Source organism: Pistacia vera, unplaced genomic scaffold (genome assembly GCF_008641045.1).
Source record: "Pistacia vera cultivar Batoury unplaced genomic scaffold, PisVer_v2 Contig204, whole genome shotgun sequence".
Lineage (NCBI taxonomy): Eukaryota > Viridiplantae > Streptophyta > Magnoliopsida > Sapindales > Anacardiaceae > Pistacia > Pistacia vera.
The window spans coordinates 1684379-1701462 of NW_022196007.1; the positions used below are offsets into that span (position 1 = coordinate 1684379).

Sequence of the window (17084 nt, forward strand, 5' to 3'; positions counted from 1 at the left end):
AACGACATACAATTCATTCCTTTCGTCGTTTTGGGGAAAGGGGTTATTATCGGCAACACTTTAATCGCTTACTTTTGAAACGGATAGAAGATCATGTATTGGAACTAGAGGTGGAAAATTAACCCGCCCGGCCCACGGCGGGTTACGCATTTTGGCGGGTCTGTCCTGACCCGCCCGCCAACAAAGGTAGGCCAGGTTAGGCCCGCCAATTTTGGGGGATTGGCTGGCCCAACCCTAACCCGCCGGGTTAGGCTGCGGGTCGGGCCGGGTTAACCCCCTTTTTGATTTTTTTTTTTTGATTTTGTTTTGTTTAAGTTTAAATGTTTAATTAACTTCTCAAATGAATAATTAACAATTTCTAAATGAATAAATGTAATTGTTTTTAGTTAACTTCTTTTCAAATATCAATAATTAAATTAAATTAATTTTTTTTTTGGTTAACATTTCAAATATTAATTTAATTTTAATACATTAAAATTGTAATATAAGAAAAATTAAATTTATTCATTTATCAAAAAATAAAATAAGAAATTATAATAATTATTGCCTCGTTAAAAACCTCACCAAGAAAAACCCAATGGACAAAAACTTGGTAAGGAAAAAAGAGTGCAATAATTGACAATTAATTTACAAGTTACAATTTACAAAACAACTAATTTTGGAGTTGACTAGGACCTCCCTCATCCGTATCATCTATATTACAAAATTGAAATGATTATATTAAAGTATCGTCGAGAACCTCGTATTAATCTTGATGGTACGACCGTTCCCAATCTCGAAGACATGTGAGGACTTCAATCATTTTTTGTGAAAGTTTAGTTCTCCTTTCATTTAAAATTCTTCCACTTGCACTAAATGTTTGCTCGGATGAGATGGTTGAGACTGGAACAGCAAAAATATCCAAGGCAAGTCTTGATAATACCGGAAAAATACATTTTCTGGTTTTCCAATATTCCAAGACATCAAAGTTGGCTCTTTATTGTGGATCTGTTGATAACATTTCAGGAGTTTCCAAATATTGTTGAAGCTCGTTACTCTTTGACTGCATGGCGGACAGTAGATTCGTTGTTGCTGTTGGTGCTTCTGAAGAGGAGGCTGCGCCTGTGCTTCAGGTTCGGTTCCTCTTCGGCCTATTAAATGCACTCTAGGTGTAGAAGTCTTCATGTGTTTCTTTTGATGCAACTTCCCTATATATTTCGTGTCTTTGCAGGTTCCCATACCTGTTTTCATATTAGAAATATACCTCAGCAAGATAATTTTTTACCTCTCCTATTTGATTAACAAATGCTAAGTTTTGTAAATTTTCAGTTAATGTCTCTAAACCATTTTCTAAACCTTCTTGTTTAATTCTAGGATAAAAAATGACACCTAAACAATAAAGAAAAGGAATAGGTTTAAAATATTTGAAAAAAAAAAAAATTTCATTGCCTTTATTGGTTCTTTAAAAATTTCATTGTTTTTGTTTTTTGTAAATAACTCTTGTTTTTTGTAAATAACTCTGAAATTTTTATAATTGTATGTATTACCAATGGACTAGTAGGATAATACATACTAGAAAGTTGTAAAGTGGATTGATAAAAAATTTTAAGAAAAGAATGAAATACTTTAGCTATTTGCCAATCATTTTCTACCAAATAATGCAGACCTCTATTATTTGCTACAAAATAACTAATTAAATTAGCATAAGGTAAACATGAATCAAGTATTAAATAAGTACTATTCCATCTAACAGGCATGTCTAATGCAAAAATTCTAGGAGACATATTTGATTTTATACAAACATCTTGAAATTCAGCATTTCTTTTGTTACTACCAGTAATCCAAGCTAAACAATCTCTAATTCTATCAATATTTTCTTTAATTGTTCTCATACCACTTTTCACAATTAAATTAATAACATGACATGCACAATGCTGGTGAAAAAACTTCAAATTGTTATATAAAGGATAATTACTTTGAAAATAATCGATAGCTCTACTATTAGAACTTGTATTATCTAAAGTTAAACTTATCACTTTAGTAACAATATCATAATCTTCTAAAATTTCAACAATTTTATTATAAATTTGTTGACCATTATGATCAACATCCATTAATCTAAATCCTAATAAAGATTTATTTAATTTACATTCATTATCAAAATAATGACTAGTCACACAAATATAATCTTGTTTAGCTCTACAACTCCAAATATCGGCAGTTAGAACCACACTAACATGACAAGTATGTATTTTATTTTTTAATTCTAATTTCATTTTCTTAAACAATTGTATTAAATCATTTCTAGTTGCAGTTTTAGAATAATTTTTAAATCCTGGAAAAAATGAATTTTTAATAAATCTTTCAAAATATTTATCTTCAGCCATATTAATAGGTTGATCAGTTGTAGCAATATATAAAGCTAATTGTTCTCTATATACATTAGAATTATAACGTCAACTAGTACCCATATTAGTTATTTGAGTTTGATTGGTTTCTCTATTTCCATGTTGAGCAATATGTTTATTAGCATGCCTTTTTAAAGTACTAGTATCATTACTTGAATCAGCTTTATAAACATTTCCACAATACTTGCATCTTGCTTTCTTCACTTGAACTCCATTTTCTACCTTGTAAAACTTATCGAAATGTGTTCAAATGTCTGATGTGTGTCTGTCGTCGCTTCCGACAGCAGTTGATGAACCCGCTTCAGCTTGAGATGAAGTTGGACGAGGACAACGATTACAAGGACGACTCTAGAACCACCGGGAGCTGTAGGTGTAGCAGCATGGGGAGGAATCGGGGGCATATTTTGAGGTGTATCGGATTCTAAGACTGGGAAAGCGGGACTATTTGAATCTTCTCCTGCATTCATGTTAGTAAATTCAGCAGGACTAGGACTATGATAGTAGTTTCCTTCCTCATTGAAATTGATAGAAGAGAAATATCTATCCATTGTAGTTGAAAAAAAAAAATTTGATGTAAAAGAAATAAAAAATTAAAGAAAGAGAATTGGATATTGGAATATGGAAAATTAGAAATATGAATTGAAAATTGCAAAAACTAATAAAAATTAAAATAAGAGCAAATTGATAAATGATAACAAAGAGATTAAGAGAATAATTGAGAGATTTCAATAAAGATTAGAGATTAGAGAGAATGAGAGAATTTGAGTTGTGAGAAAATATGAGAGTTTAGGGCCAATTTATAGAAAAAATTGGGGAAATAAAATGATGAAAATGATCCCTCCAACTGCTGTAAAACGGCTATATTTCAAGGATAAAAGGGGAATTCAAAAAAAAAAAATTATTTTTTTTTTAATTTTTTTTGGGTCAACCCGGCGGGTTGGCTGTTGTAACTCGCGGGTCAGCCCGGCGGGTTGACTGTTATTGCAACAGCCAACTCACCGAGTTGGCGGTTCTTTCTTAGAAAGGACAAAAGTGTAACTCGCGGGTCGCCGGGTTGCCATATAGCAACCCGACCTGCCCGGAGGTTGCACGCGGGTCAGGTTAGGGTTGACCCGCCTAACCCGGCCCATTTGTTCCACCTCTAATTGGAACCAGAAAATATAAGTATCCTTGATGGAATGGTAAATACAGTTGCTGCATGGTCAATTGATGTGAAGCCACAGACAATTATCAATTGTTTTAAGCATTGCAAAATTAGGACCTCTGATGTCGATGAATTGCAAGTTACAAACGAAGTGGATAAAGGGAATAGAAAAGTCATTGCAGAATTGAGTGATCAAATTTAACAACTTCACTACACTAATCGAATGGATATTAATGTCTTCCTCGATCATCCAAATGAGCAACAAGTCATATATGCTTTAACTGAAGAAGAAATAATTGATGCAATTAGACAGTAAGAGAAAGGAAATAATTCTGAGGATGATAGTACGGAAATGAAAAAAGTTTCGTGCCACTCTAAAGATGCTTGAGAAGCTAGAAATATTTTAGCTTCAACAAGAAGGTGTCCATGCTAGCGAGTTATTATATACCCGCAAGTTAGAAGATTTGATAACAATTCTAAAGCATAAATCATTGTCTCAAATAACTTTAGATAAATTTTTTATTTCATCATAAACCTTTAATGTAACATAACATATATTTTTTTTACAATATACAAATAATTATTACTATGTGGAGATAACTTTTCTTAAGACGGGAATTAAAAAATTTATAACTTATTACAATATAAAGTTTATTCTTATTTATAACTATCCCAAATTGAGAATTAAATTTTTTATGATTATATAGAATTTATTCCTATATAAAATATCACTATAAGGAGGTTTTACTTCATTATATTGTTAATAACTTTTATCAACTAATGCATGAGAAAAAAAAAAGAAAAGAAAATAAAAGATTAGAAGCTTCCATATCATTAATGTTAAAGAGTTATGTTATGGGCGAGAGAAGAGGACTACAATCCTATCTCATTAAGGTCAAACTAAAGGCCGAAAGCAATTAAAAGACTGAATTCCATCGATGCCTTTTGATTTCACTACTCTCTTTCTCAATAAAGCTTAGGTAAAAGCACCATCTTTTTTATTGGCTAAACTGTTTATGTATCCATATTTTAGGCCCATTTAAAACCATTCTTATGGATGGACCAAAAAGTTAAGGAATTGGGAGCTAAACTATTTTATACATATCTTATATTCAGTTATTAGTTTTTTAAATTTGTTGAATGAAAATATATCAAATATAATTTTATTTCCATCTTTCTCATATGTGATGTGTCACGTTCATTTCAATTAATTTGGTGATCAAGATGTTCAACCCCATTGGAAAAATGACCAAATGGACCCATTTACATTTAATTTGTAACAAAAAAATCCAATCCTACCAAACTCAAGTGTGAAACTATTTAAATAACTTTGTTACTATTGCTTTTGTCACCACACTAAGCAATTAATCTCATTTGCCAAATATATTAAATTACTTTGATGTGAAATTTTATTTTAATTTCTCTCACGCGGAGTTTTTCTTCCCAGTAAGGAACAGTTACAAACTGACAAGATGGTAATGTCATCTCATCTATGCCAACGCTTTAATCTTCTTGTTTACTAAAACCACTCTCAAGAAAATAATTAATACACTGCCCTCTTCCTTGGACTTTCTTTCTTTCTAACCAAACAATACTGAGTCCCAATCCCAAAGGCTCTGGAGCCCACTGCCTATCAATTTCTAACGCGTCGGCATATTCTTATTGGTATCAACTGTTTAAAAAATCGTGGCCGTGTAAGACTCAAATGCGATTTCTTTAACCTTTATTTATTTTAACGGAGCTTCGTGTTGGGTATTTGTTGATTACAATTTTTATTTTATTTTTTTATTTTAAAATATTCCTTTGAGTCCCAAATGTAGTTGGCCACTTGGCGTTTTTTCTAGAAATTCAAAGCTGAAGAAATATGTTTCATAGGGTTGTTTGAATGGGGTCAATGCAATGATTTTATTATTGAAGAATGTTAGTGGTTGGACAAAGATTTCAAGATTGTTAAATAAAGACACGATCATATTATTCTTTTAAAGATAATGTATGTAATAATAATCATTTTATTAAAATTAGAAAATGGTAAAGTGTATTAATGAAGCAATTATTTAGTATATAAGTATTTACACCAACCTTCTAATTGAATGAAAGAAGGGAAAGTTAATTAGTCAATCATGCTAACAGCGTTTCATTTCCTTTGATTTTAATTAATTAACATAATTACTTTTAAAAGGAGTTTAAATTTTGACTACCTCTTTTCTCGCAAACGTTAAAAAGATTTTGATCATGCCAAATAATCAAACCTTTCATGCCTCTGGTTTGACCATTTTCTAATGAGTAAACAGCATTTTCCCACCCAAGGTTTAGCGAGTCTTCATTTCCACCCATGGTTTCATAAATTACATACTCTCACCCTTAAATTAACACCATTACTTTCCTCTCAAAATAATAACCCCCATTTTTCAAAATTTTCTCAAATAACCCTTAAAGGAGATCTCGGCCAAGCCAAAAATCAGGCATGATTTCGACACCATTGGACCTCCTCGACACCACTGTTAACATCCCCTTATCCTCCTTATTAAAACCCATAACTTTTTCACCCGATTGCACCTTGACGAAGTGTTGGAATTTGCCTGGAAATGTGCGACAAAACACGAAAACCTAAGGGAGAGGCAGTAGTGATCAGCGGTTAATTGCAGTCTGCGATGTTAGGGGTTTTGATAGGGGGAAGTCGGTGATGCTATTAGTGGTGTTGGGGTGGTTTCTAGTACTAAGACCTGCAGGAATTTCAAATTTGGATGTAACGCTGATTGAAACTAAAAGCGAGGGTTAGCGATTGTAGGGTTCAATTAAGCGGGGAGGTTAAGGGTTTCGATGTGGGGGTTGAGGGGATTGTAATGGTGGTGTTAGGAGGGTTCGATTATGCCAGGAACATACAAGAATGACCTGAAATTGTCGATGGGGTGAATTTGAGAAGTCAGGGGTTTATTGAAATTTTCATATTTGAAATGACTAATTTCCTTTTTAATTATTAGATTAAACAGTTTTCTATTAATTTAAGGATGAGAACTGTAATTTATGAAACTATGGGTGGGAAAGTACATTCGCCAAACCTTGGGTGGGAAAATGTCGTTTACTCTTTTCTAATTAATTACATTATAATTATTATTATCATTCAACTAAATAGCAGTGTATCAAATCACCCGGAAGACTTGATCAATAGGGGACCACTCCACTCATCCTAATAATTATGGGGTCCATTCACTCAAGGACTAAATAAATCCTATCCACACAATCACATCACTTCACCTCTCTGTGGATCTCCTTATAAGATTTAATTTCTGTGATATTAAATATGCACACGTGTAAGCATCTTAATCATACATTGTGACGATGCAAGCCGTCTATTTCCATTGCCATCAACCAACCTGCCTGGACAAGCGACCGGTCAATAGATCAACGGTCGGTGAGCGGCTGATCTTACTAAACTTTAATTTGTAATAATAATTAATAAAAATTTAAGATAAAAAGGGTGGCTAAAGAAATCATAAAAAAATTGTAAAAAAAAGTAAAAGCACAGCTCCAACATTGTTGTACAATAGGGACCCACGTTTTTTTTAGTGAAGAAGAGAGGATAAGAAAGTAGTATATCGGGTGCAAGTAATGATGCCACGTGGTCCTAAGTTGATTGGGCTGAGTCGTGGTGGACCCAAAAGGGCCTGGAGGACGTGTCCTAAGAATGAAAACGCGGACAACTGTCCTTAAACGCGGTTGTATACATCATCCTCATCCGCTTAATCACAATCTGGTGGGCCTAATACTGCCAAACTCATAGCTACTATCCGTCTGTTCTTATCCACTTCCTAAATTACCCTTCATTAACCTTTGGATTTGTCGCCTTTATAAACCTATATTAACTCAACACTTGGAGGGCAATTTCGAACACCAATCAAATTTAAAACAGGTTTTTTACGTGTCATATTATATGCAATAAACGAGTTTGACACATGGGATTTCTCTTCCGGTTCCCAAAACGTGTCATATTACTGTACTATTTCCACTTTAATTCAACCAAAATATTTGGCCATACAGCTGAGATGGAAATAAAGTAAAGTAGGAAAAGCAGTGTAAAGTGAAAACAGGAATAATAAAAGAGCTTTTCTTGATTTGAGTAAATATTTTTGTTAAGAAAAGATAATGAACAGGCAGGGAAATGGGGGAAGGCCAATGAGTAAGTGAAAATGAGAGTAGTATAGGAAAGCGTGCAGGCAGGTGGGGTGAGTCATGAGTGTAGTCACCCTTATCTTTGTAGTACCCACGAGTTACAGTCTTGACCCCTTAACGAATTGATATGGGCCCAGTATCAACAATCATTGATGCTACGTGTCATTATCACAGTCCTGTGGGACACTGAACCACCACTATTACTCTCTGACTCTCTACGTTGTTTGTCTAAACGCTGCCGTGTGGATGGTTTAATTATTACTATGAAACTTCTAATTAGCTGCGACTGCATCCAGCAGTCTACTGTACTCTATACACTGCAATCAATGTGTCACACCATTTCATTTCGACTCAATTACTACTATACCCATTCTATTTTAATTAATCTGAACTCTGTTGAACACCTGGAAGCTCAAGTAGATAGATGACACACGGTGAGACTAATAAGGGCAAATTGGGGATGAAAAATGTATAGGTTGTTATAAATGAGTTGCTGGTTAGGAGATTGAGTTTACCACTTACATTGACCTTATCGAGAAATTTTATTAGTAACGGCTGATTCACAAAAGCTCAAGCGCTACACAGTATTACTAGGTGCTCGCACTCATCTATATTCTTCCTCTTACTTTCTTCTATATATTCTTCACTCTTTCTTTTTCCTTTGCTCTTAGCTCACAGTTTATATACAGAATAATTGATTTAGTAGCCATGGCATCAGATGAAAGTATGAATTTTGTTTCTTCTACGCAAGAAGATGAATATGATGATACTGACGATGGATTTTATCACCAACATCAAGTGCCCCACAACTTGTCTAGGCTGTCCATGTGTAAAAGCTCCATGTACATGAACGAAGATGAAGATGATGATAACGATGAACGCATGAGGATGTCTATGACAAGATTATCTATAGAAAGCTTTGATGGTGATGCTGATGAAGAATTCTCTGATGATAAAGATTTCAAAGGATTGGGTGAGCTGTCATCTGATTCAGAAAAAGAACCAGAGTGTTACTCGCTGCCAGCAACACCACCTCGCCGGAGAAATCGTAGTTCCATCGGTCAACAATTTATTTGTGTCAAAGATTATGCAAGTGAAAATGAAGTACAGAAGGGTGTGTTAAAACAAAAGATCAAGAGGAACTTGCGGAGGAGGAAGATCATAAGAGAAAGATGGGTGGATGTTAAGTTTAATAAGAGAGATGAAGAGGAGAACGTTATGAATAATTATGGGAATAATAGTTTGAGTGGGGAAAGTGAAGGAGGAGGGAGTGGTGGGGGTGGGGTGGTGGTAATAACTAGGTCAAAGGGAGGGAGAAGGTCGTTGTGTATGGATATGGAGGAAATGAAGGCTTGTAGAGATCTGGGGTTTGAGTTGGAACATGAAAGAATGTTGGAGATGCCTAATCGTGTTTCATTGTCTGGATCAACACTTGATACCAGCAGTGGAGGCAATTCTCCCATCGCCCAGTGGCGTATCTCTAGTCCTGGTATAGTTTTTCATTCTCTTTTCTCAGGCGCACACTTATCAGTAAAAGTTTTCTTCTTTAAAGTCCATCAGCATGTGAGTTGGAAATAAAGTTGAGACCCTATTGATAAAAAAGAAGTAAAGTGAAGAGAGTTGAGAATAATCATAGAAATTTTGTCTTTATTTTTTGGGTTAAAATATCATTACTTTTGCGATATTAGTGTTGTGGCATTGTCAAAAATCTAATATGATTGTAGAAAGATTATATTCCTGAGGTTCTGTGATCTGTGTTTGTGGGTGATTGATAGTATTGAATTTGTAATTAATTCAGGCGATGATCCGCGAGATGTGAAGGCTCGGCTGAAGGTATGGGCACAAGCAGTGGCGCTTGCATCTGCATCTCGACACAGCGCTTGACTATATATGTCTCTATTAATTGCCGGCTCCTAACTTCCTCTGTTTGTTTGTCGAAGAGTGTTACTTCTTTATTTTCCTTCCTACAAAAAGAGTTATTTTTGCAGGTCTTTCTCTTCATTTTTTCTTGCTTGGAAGACTAGCATTTGTTTTTGAGGGGTTTCCACTTCCTTTCTTCTTCTTCTTTTTTTTTTTTAAATTGCTCACTACAACCATACTATTACTCTGTAAATCTCTTCGCTTGTAAATATTACACGATCCCAACCAAGTTGGAGCCTTGAATCTTGATGATGGACTTGGAACATACTTATGGTGTACTCTTTTATTACCAAGTGTTTGTTGTTAGATTTTGATTAATTAGCACAGCTTACATAGGGATTGAGTTGTGTTAAGGATGTGTGTTGTTCATAGAAAGTGGGTGTCAATCGATTCAAAACTTAACATGATGTGATTGTTCATGTGGCATTTGTGAGCTCAACTTGAAGATCTGGGGTTTCAATGTTGGTCGAACCATACTATAAAACTACAGATTGTTTTGGTTTATCTTAAAATTATCCGAGCATCCTGCGTCACAGGCTATTTACTGATCTATATACAATAGATGTGCTNTCGTAAGAGAAAGATGGGTGGATGTTAAGTTTAATAAGAAAGATGAAGAGGAGAACGTTATGAGTAATTATGGGAATAATAGTTTGAGTGGGGAAAGTGAAGGAGGAGGGAGTGGTGGGGGAGGGGTGGTGGTAATAACAAGGCCAAAGGGAGGGAGAAGGTCGTTGTGTATGGATATGGAGGAAATGAAGGCTTGTAGAGATCTGGGGTTTGAGTTGGAACATGAAAGAATGTTGGAGATGCCTAATCGTGTTTCATTGTCTGGATCAACACTTGATACCAGCAGTGGCGGCAATTCTCCCATCGCCCAGTGGCGTATCTCTAGTCCTGGTATAGTTTTTCATTCTCTTTTCTCAGGCGCACACTTATCAGTAAAAGTTTTCTTCTTTAAAGTCCATCAGCATGTGAGTTGGAAATAAAGTTGAGACCCTATTGATAAAAAAGAAGTAAAGTGAAGAGAGTTGAGAATAATCATAGAAATTTTGTCTTTATTTTTTGGGTTAAAATATCATTACTTTTGCGATATTAGTGTTGTGGCATTGTCAAAAATCTAATATGATTGTAGAAAGATTATATTCCTGAGGTTCTGTGATCTGTGTTTGTGGGTGATTGATAGTATTGAATTTGTAATTAATTCAGGCGATGATCCGCGAGATGTGAAGGCTCGGCTGAAGGTATGGGCACAAGCAGTGGCGCTTGCATCTGCATCTCGACACAGCGCTTGACTATATATGTCTCTATTAATTGCCGGCTCCTAACTTCCTCTGTTTGTTTGTCGAAGAGTGTTACTTCTTTATTTTCCTTCCTACAAAAAGAGTTATTTTTGCAGGTCTTTCTCTTCATTTTTTCTTGCTTGGAAGACTAGCATTTGTTTTTGAGGGGTTTCCACTTCCTTTCTTCTTCTTCTTTTTTTTTTTTAAATTGCTCACTACAACCATACTATTACTCTGTAAATCTCTTCGCTTGTAAATATTACACGATCCCAACCAAGTTGGAGCCTTGAATCTTGATGATGGACTTGGAACATACTTATGGTGTACTCTTTTATTACCAAGTGTTTGTTGTTAGATTTTGATTAATTAGCACAGCTTACGTAGGGATTGAGTTGTGTTAAGGATGTGTGTTGTTCATAGAAAGTGGGTGTCAATCGATTCAAAACTTAACATGATGTGATTGTTCATGTGGCATTTGTGAGCTCAACTTGAAGATCTGGGGTTTCAATGTTGGTCGAACCATACTATAAAACTACAGATTGTTTTGGTTTATCTTAAAATTATCCGAGCATCCTGCGTCACAGGCTATTTACTGATCTATATACAATAGATGTGCTGCAGACCTTTGGAGATTTATCTATTCAAAACAAATTAAAAGAGATATTTGGTATTGCTGTCAGCCTAATTTTTCACGCTTTGGATCCTACCAACTCCAAGAATGTGTGAAGCAATTAAACATAATTCAGCCATTGAAAGTCAGCAAAAGAAAATTAAATACTAATACCAATACCAATACCTTGGTCCTTGACATTATTATTACCTATCCTTTCTTCTATAAATGAGTAGCTTGGTCCTGGACATTTACGATATTGTACCTACAATTATCAGCCATATTATTGTTACCCATAATTTCTTATGTAAAAGGTCTATTCATTTTTGGACAGGAATCATTATGAATGCATAATCGCATAATAGATGAAAATATGAAACGCTAATGAGATGTCAATAAATCACAACTGGGTAACAACCTCAAAAACCCCTCTCCTGATTCACTTTCTGGCAATACAACTCTAGTTATATGAAAATATTGAGACACTGAGAGAATACCAACTATGTAGGCAGCCGCAGAGAAAAACAAAAATAAGTGAAAAACATAAAAACATGTCTGTATTAATGCAGACTTGATAATACAATCATTAATCTCTGACTAAACTGAAACCCCATTGTGCATTTGGACATGTCAAGGATATCAAAGAGGCACTAAGCAGACTTAGGAAGGTAAAACTTAACCTTGTGGACTGGGAGATTGTTATGGTTGATTTAACATCACTGCAGAGGAAGACATTAGTTTCAGTCTAACACAGTTGAGATAAAGAGGAAGAGGAATTCAGTGAGGTGCAGCTAGTATGCAGAAAACTAGAAACTAGACAAAATTTAAGCTTCACTATTCTATTTAAAATCTTATATTATTTCAGATGAAATCATGTAACTATGCCATAATCAGACATATAATCTCTACTAATACATGTAGAGCAACGAGAAATTATTAAATTTTACTTTTATCATTACCCTTTTCTTATCAGTCAGCTCTCTCCTGTCATGTATAGTGCACTCGGATGGCTACAAACATGAGTTTACATTTCTCCAACTTAGAATTATACTATTGAATGATTTCACTAAAGATAACAATTATAAGTCTGACGTTAAAAAAAAAAAAAAAAAAGAAGAAAAAAACTTGCTCAATTTATGAAGGAAATTATAGGGGAATATGATACTGTTTTTCCATAATCATAATCATACATTGCAGAAGCTATGCAAGATTTTAGTGTTCTACAGATAATTTTGAGGCAGAGAAATAGAATTAACACGTAGGTAAGCCTGAGGAACCTCAATGTCCTATCAAGAAAACATAGACTTATAATCTGCTAGAACACAGAGGAAGAATGATTATAGCCACTGCTTCACATTCTTCAGCAATTAACAGCCTTATCATCAAGTTAATGAATGATACAAAGTCTACAAATGACATTTTGTTATAATGATTAAATGGCTTGGGCCCATGAATAATTTCTCACTCACTCACTTAGACACTAGATTGTGGCAGCTGTTGTCACAGGGGAACGGACAGTCAATAGCTTTGACAGCTACTCGATCAAAATACCAGTCTCCAACAGATTCTGCAACCCTCTGCATGTTGAAAATAAAATTAACACATTATATAATGATTTTCATGACACAACACGCATGTAATTAATTTCCTATTCCAATTATTCCTTTCATTGGATCATCGTTTATTCTCTAATGATTTTATACTATAAGGTAATTTTAACATGGTCCAGCAATCTCATTCCTAATTATCTGACTTATAATTGTAAATACATAAAAATATGTCTAATTCTCTTCCTTGCATAAGTTTATTCTGAGTAAAAAATGATGTATTATAAATTATATGCTTATCCACCCCCACTTCTTCTATCAAACCATCCCACTACAGTCAAAATGTAATGGAATCGAAGGTACTTCCAGCCATAATCGCATATTACTTAAGGTTTAAATATAAAAAGATTCACGTTCACAAAACTATGACTAGATTCATAAATATCCGTAGTATCATTCTATGACATTGCTGTTTGAAATAACATAAAAACTGGCAAACCTTTTTCTCAATAACAGGAGAATCATTAGCAAACCATGTATCCTGCCTCTCAGACTGGCAATGAGCAAAACAGGAATTTAAGAATAAGCCATTTTGGTTTGACTTCGAGAAGGTCTTTACGACATCGAGCATTTGATCCCTAAAGTCTGCTTCATACAAGGGTAAGAAGAAAAGAGAATATAGAAATTAATGCATGCCCATATTTAAATTTAGTTATTATCTGAAAATTGAAATTTTTGCACCACAGAAATAAATTAGAAGAGCGACCTTGGAAAAACTGGATCTGTGAAGAATTACAATGTGCAAAATTTAATCTGCATTCTTTCCAGTTGCCATCAAGATCAGCGGATGATGGAGCTAAACTAGCTTGGACCTGATGAACACAAATATACGTGAATCAATATAAGATTCAGCATTTGAGAGGCCATATGGTTCAGAAATACATGTGAGAATGTGATAATTAAATCAGTCTACATGCAAAGGGAGGGCACAAGCATTTCTCTGCTTGCTTAGAGGTCTTATGTAAGCTATGTCCTAAGTCTACTACTAATTGATTCTGAGTAGGCTTTTAGGTTTGATATTTCCAAGCAAAAAGGAAAGAAGCCAAGTCCAGTGAATGTGAATTAGGAATTACCTGCCATTCATCATATGCTGCATTGAGAAGAAACAAAGGGGTCTTGATGTTTGCGACTAAATTTTGAGGGAAGAAGCACTACAGAGAGAGTAAAGTGAGTCAGTAAACATATTTCACTGTTTGAAATCTAGACGTTAGTAAATTTCAATCAAGAAAAGCCAGATGCTTACCGAAGTTGGATCCAGCTGGCTGGTACAAGTACTTGGCAGATTCTTTTGTACTCCCTAATAATTCAGAAAAATGCTCAATAGTATAAAGCAGAAAAAGGGTTTTTAAAGGCTAGAAAGCACTAAGGACTTTTATGTTCAAACATCATCATTCTAACACACCACCTAATATTATTTCTATGATCAAACCCGTGATTAAAAAGCAAATGAGCAAAANGAGGTCTTATGTAAGCTATGTCCTAAGTCTACTACTAATTGATTCTGAGTAGGCTTTTAGGTTTGATATTTCCAAGCAAAAGGGAAAGAAGCCAAGTCCGCTGAATGTGAATTAGGAATTACCTGCCATTCATCATATGCTGCATTGAGAAGAAACAAAGGGGTCTTGATGTTTGCGACTAAATTTTGAGGGAAGAAGCACTACAGAGAGAGTAAAGTGAGTCAGTAAACATATTTCACTGTTTGAAATCTAGACGTTAGTAAATTTCAATCAAGAAAAGACAGATGCTTACCGAAGTTGGATCCAGCTGGCTGGTACAAGTACTTGGCAGATTCTTTTGTACTCCCTAATAATTCAGAAAAATGCTCAATAGTATAAAGCAGAAAAAGGGTTTTTAAAGGCTAGAAAGCACTAAGGACTTTTATGTTCAAACATCATCATTCTAACACACCACCTAATATTATTTCTATGATCAAACCCGTGATTAAAAAGCAAATGAGCAAAAAAACAAAAGATCAATAGAGAACTTCATGGCATATTTAAATTGAGTTTCCATCGCAGAAATTAAAAATTTTCTATGGTACCTGTAAGCTAACCACGCCTGCATACATATTCCTTAGGGTGCGCCCACCAGATATATCAACTCTACAGAATAAATGAAGATCGTCAGTGAAACGTGCTTACAGATTAAAAAAATGAATTTAAATGGATATCATAATTAAGATAATAAAGATTATAGACAATTACGCATCAAGGAACATTCCAGCATCACTTAGACATTTCACTTTAGTTGTTTTTGGAAATAAGTCCCGAAACTCATCACAATGAAGAATGGATGCTAGACCACCAGCAGAGCATCCAGAAAGAAGAGCCTGAGTAAATATATGCATAAAACAATGATAAAAATTCAAAAGTTAACTAAAATTAAATAGAAAATGAAAAAGAAAATAACATTTTAAATTCAAAACCTGTCCAGCATTTTTCATTCCCTTGGCCATTAAATCTTCCATTGCAGCTAACCAGATACGCTGTCCTCTAAAATTTAGTTGTGCTGCCTAAAACGAGAATCACTCAAAATAAGTATAATCAATAATGTCAGAGCCACAAAGGAACCCAAGACTTTACTTTAGCTGACTATAAAGAGATTCATTTAAAACAGGGGTGTTCGTAACGCCAACCCAAATGACTATGTTATACCAGTAAACTCATAAAACCGCTAAAGAAACATGCAGTTGAATAATTTCAAATTATAGCATATAGAAAATTACTTGTTGACATATTTCAAAAATATTAGCTACAATCTAACCACTAATTTGACGTGACTAGGCGATTTATGGAAAATTTTCTACGGTCTAAGTAAGTTAATGTATTTGGACAAACCTCATTTTGACTATCCCCACTGAAAGATGCTCCGTCACAGTAACGTAACCTAACTCTGTTCCAGTTGAAGAAATCTGAAAACATAACAAGGCCATCCAAAACGTAATGCGATCCATTAAGACGACGAGAAATGGATATCAATCTGACAAGTAAAAGCATGTGGATTTATAGAAACCAGGATTTTCTTCAGCTTTGTTGCTCAATATTCCCGTAAATGGTAATTGCTTCTCCATAAATTTTGACGAACCGCGACGAGTGGTTTTACGGAAGACACAACTTTTAATGGTATTACACCACCCACCTCCCTGCATCAATATAAACCACACAAATGAAAATAATTACCCTGAAAACAGAGTGCTAACATTAACTTTACCAAATTGAACTCAAAAGATTATATGATATGACTTATCACAAACCTCAAAGTGAATGAGCCAGTTGCTTGCACCTGATCCAGACCCCTGATGGAAATGATAACCAGGCAGCGTCCCGTCCAAACACACTGCCGCGTAATAAAACATAAAAAATAAAAATCTGAACTCAAATCAAAACAAATTGTAACTAAAAATCGAGAAGTAAAATATACCAGCTCCCTTAGAATCAGCTCCATGAATAAGAGTGAGAGGGACCATGAGAGGCTCGGAAGGAGAACCAGACGCCGCAGCATCGCTCTCTAAGTAAGAAAGCACACTTACTCCATCTCCGAAATCCGCAGATCGGCTCAAAACAAACCACAAACACAAAAAAATGCAAACAAAGAACGCACGCTCCATTCTGTTATTAATTTTCTTAGTTGAAGTAATGCTGAAGAATTATATAAATGGAGATGCAGCTATATATATGACCGTAGTTGTTACTCTGGTCTGGCGTGCCGTGTCAAATTCAACTAATTTTAGGACACTAAACAGTTGTTTTTTGTCATGGATGGAATCTCATTTATTTCTGGTTATTATTATTTTGGCAATGAAATAATAATGACAATTTGCTTTTGCTATTTGTCTATTGGGTAGTTTCCAGTTAGTCACTGACAACAGTTAAAAAAAAATCATTTAATAGTAAATTAAAAACACACAAACAAACCCATGTCAGGCGGTATATATTTCATGATGGGACTTGGGAGACCGTTGTA

At 34.7% G+C, this 17084-nt stretch overlaps 2 protein-coding genes across 2 annotated transcripts; one reads left to right on the forward strand and one right to left on the reverse strand.

Moving 5' to 3' along the window:
- Window positions 1-8193: 8193 nt before the first annotated feature.
- Window positions 8194-11219, forward strand: LOC116128756. Its single transcript, XM_031414503.1, has 4 exons — window positions 8194-9190; window positions 9690-9741; window positions 10184-10521; window positions 10831-11219. Exons 1-4 carry the CDS (start codon window positions 8410-8412, stop codon window positions 10914-10916), a joined length of 1257 nt encoding a protein of 418 aa, XP_031270363.1. The 5' UTR covers window positions 8194-8409; the 3' UTR covers window positions 10917-11219.
- Window positions 11220-12626: 1407 nt separating this feature from the next.
- Window positions 12627-16844, reverse strand: LOC116128786 (pectin acetylesterase 3). The gene is made up of 12 exons (XM_031414542.1): window positions 16542-16844; window positions 16375-16457; window positions 16134-16263; window positions 15959-16032; window positions 15547-15633; window positions 15326-15450; window positions 15163-15223; window positions 14871-14924; window positions 14701-14778; window positions 13828-13933; window positions 13561-13706; window positions 12627-13091 (listed from the first exon to the last, which is right to left on the reverse strand). The coding sequence occupies exons 1-12, from the start codon at window positions 16726-16728 to the stop codon at window positions 12984-12986; spliced, it is 1239 nt and encodes a 412-aa protein (XP_031270402.1). The 5' UTR covers window positions 16729-16844; the 3' UTR covers window positions 12627-12983.
- Between the last annotated feature and the right edge of the window lie 240 nt (window positions 16845-17084).

Excerpts from the sequence above, each read along its gene's own strand:
- LOC116128786 (XM_031414542.1), bottom strand. The coding sequence starts at position 16,728 with ATGGAGCGTGCGTTCTTTGTTTGCATTTTTTTGTGTTTGTGGTTTGTT. Across the intron at positions 14,925-15,162 it reads CAGGCGTGGTTAGCTTACAG|GGAGTACAAAAGAATCTGCC; the intron begins GTACCATAGAAA and ends CTGAATTATTAG. Across the intron at positions 13,707-13,827 it reads ACAGATCCAGTTTTTCCAAG|ACTTTAGGGATCAAATGCTC; the intron begins GTCGCTCTTCTA and ends TGTATGAAGCAG.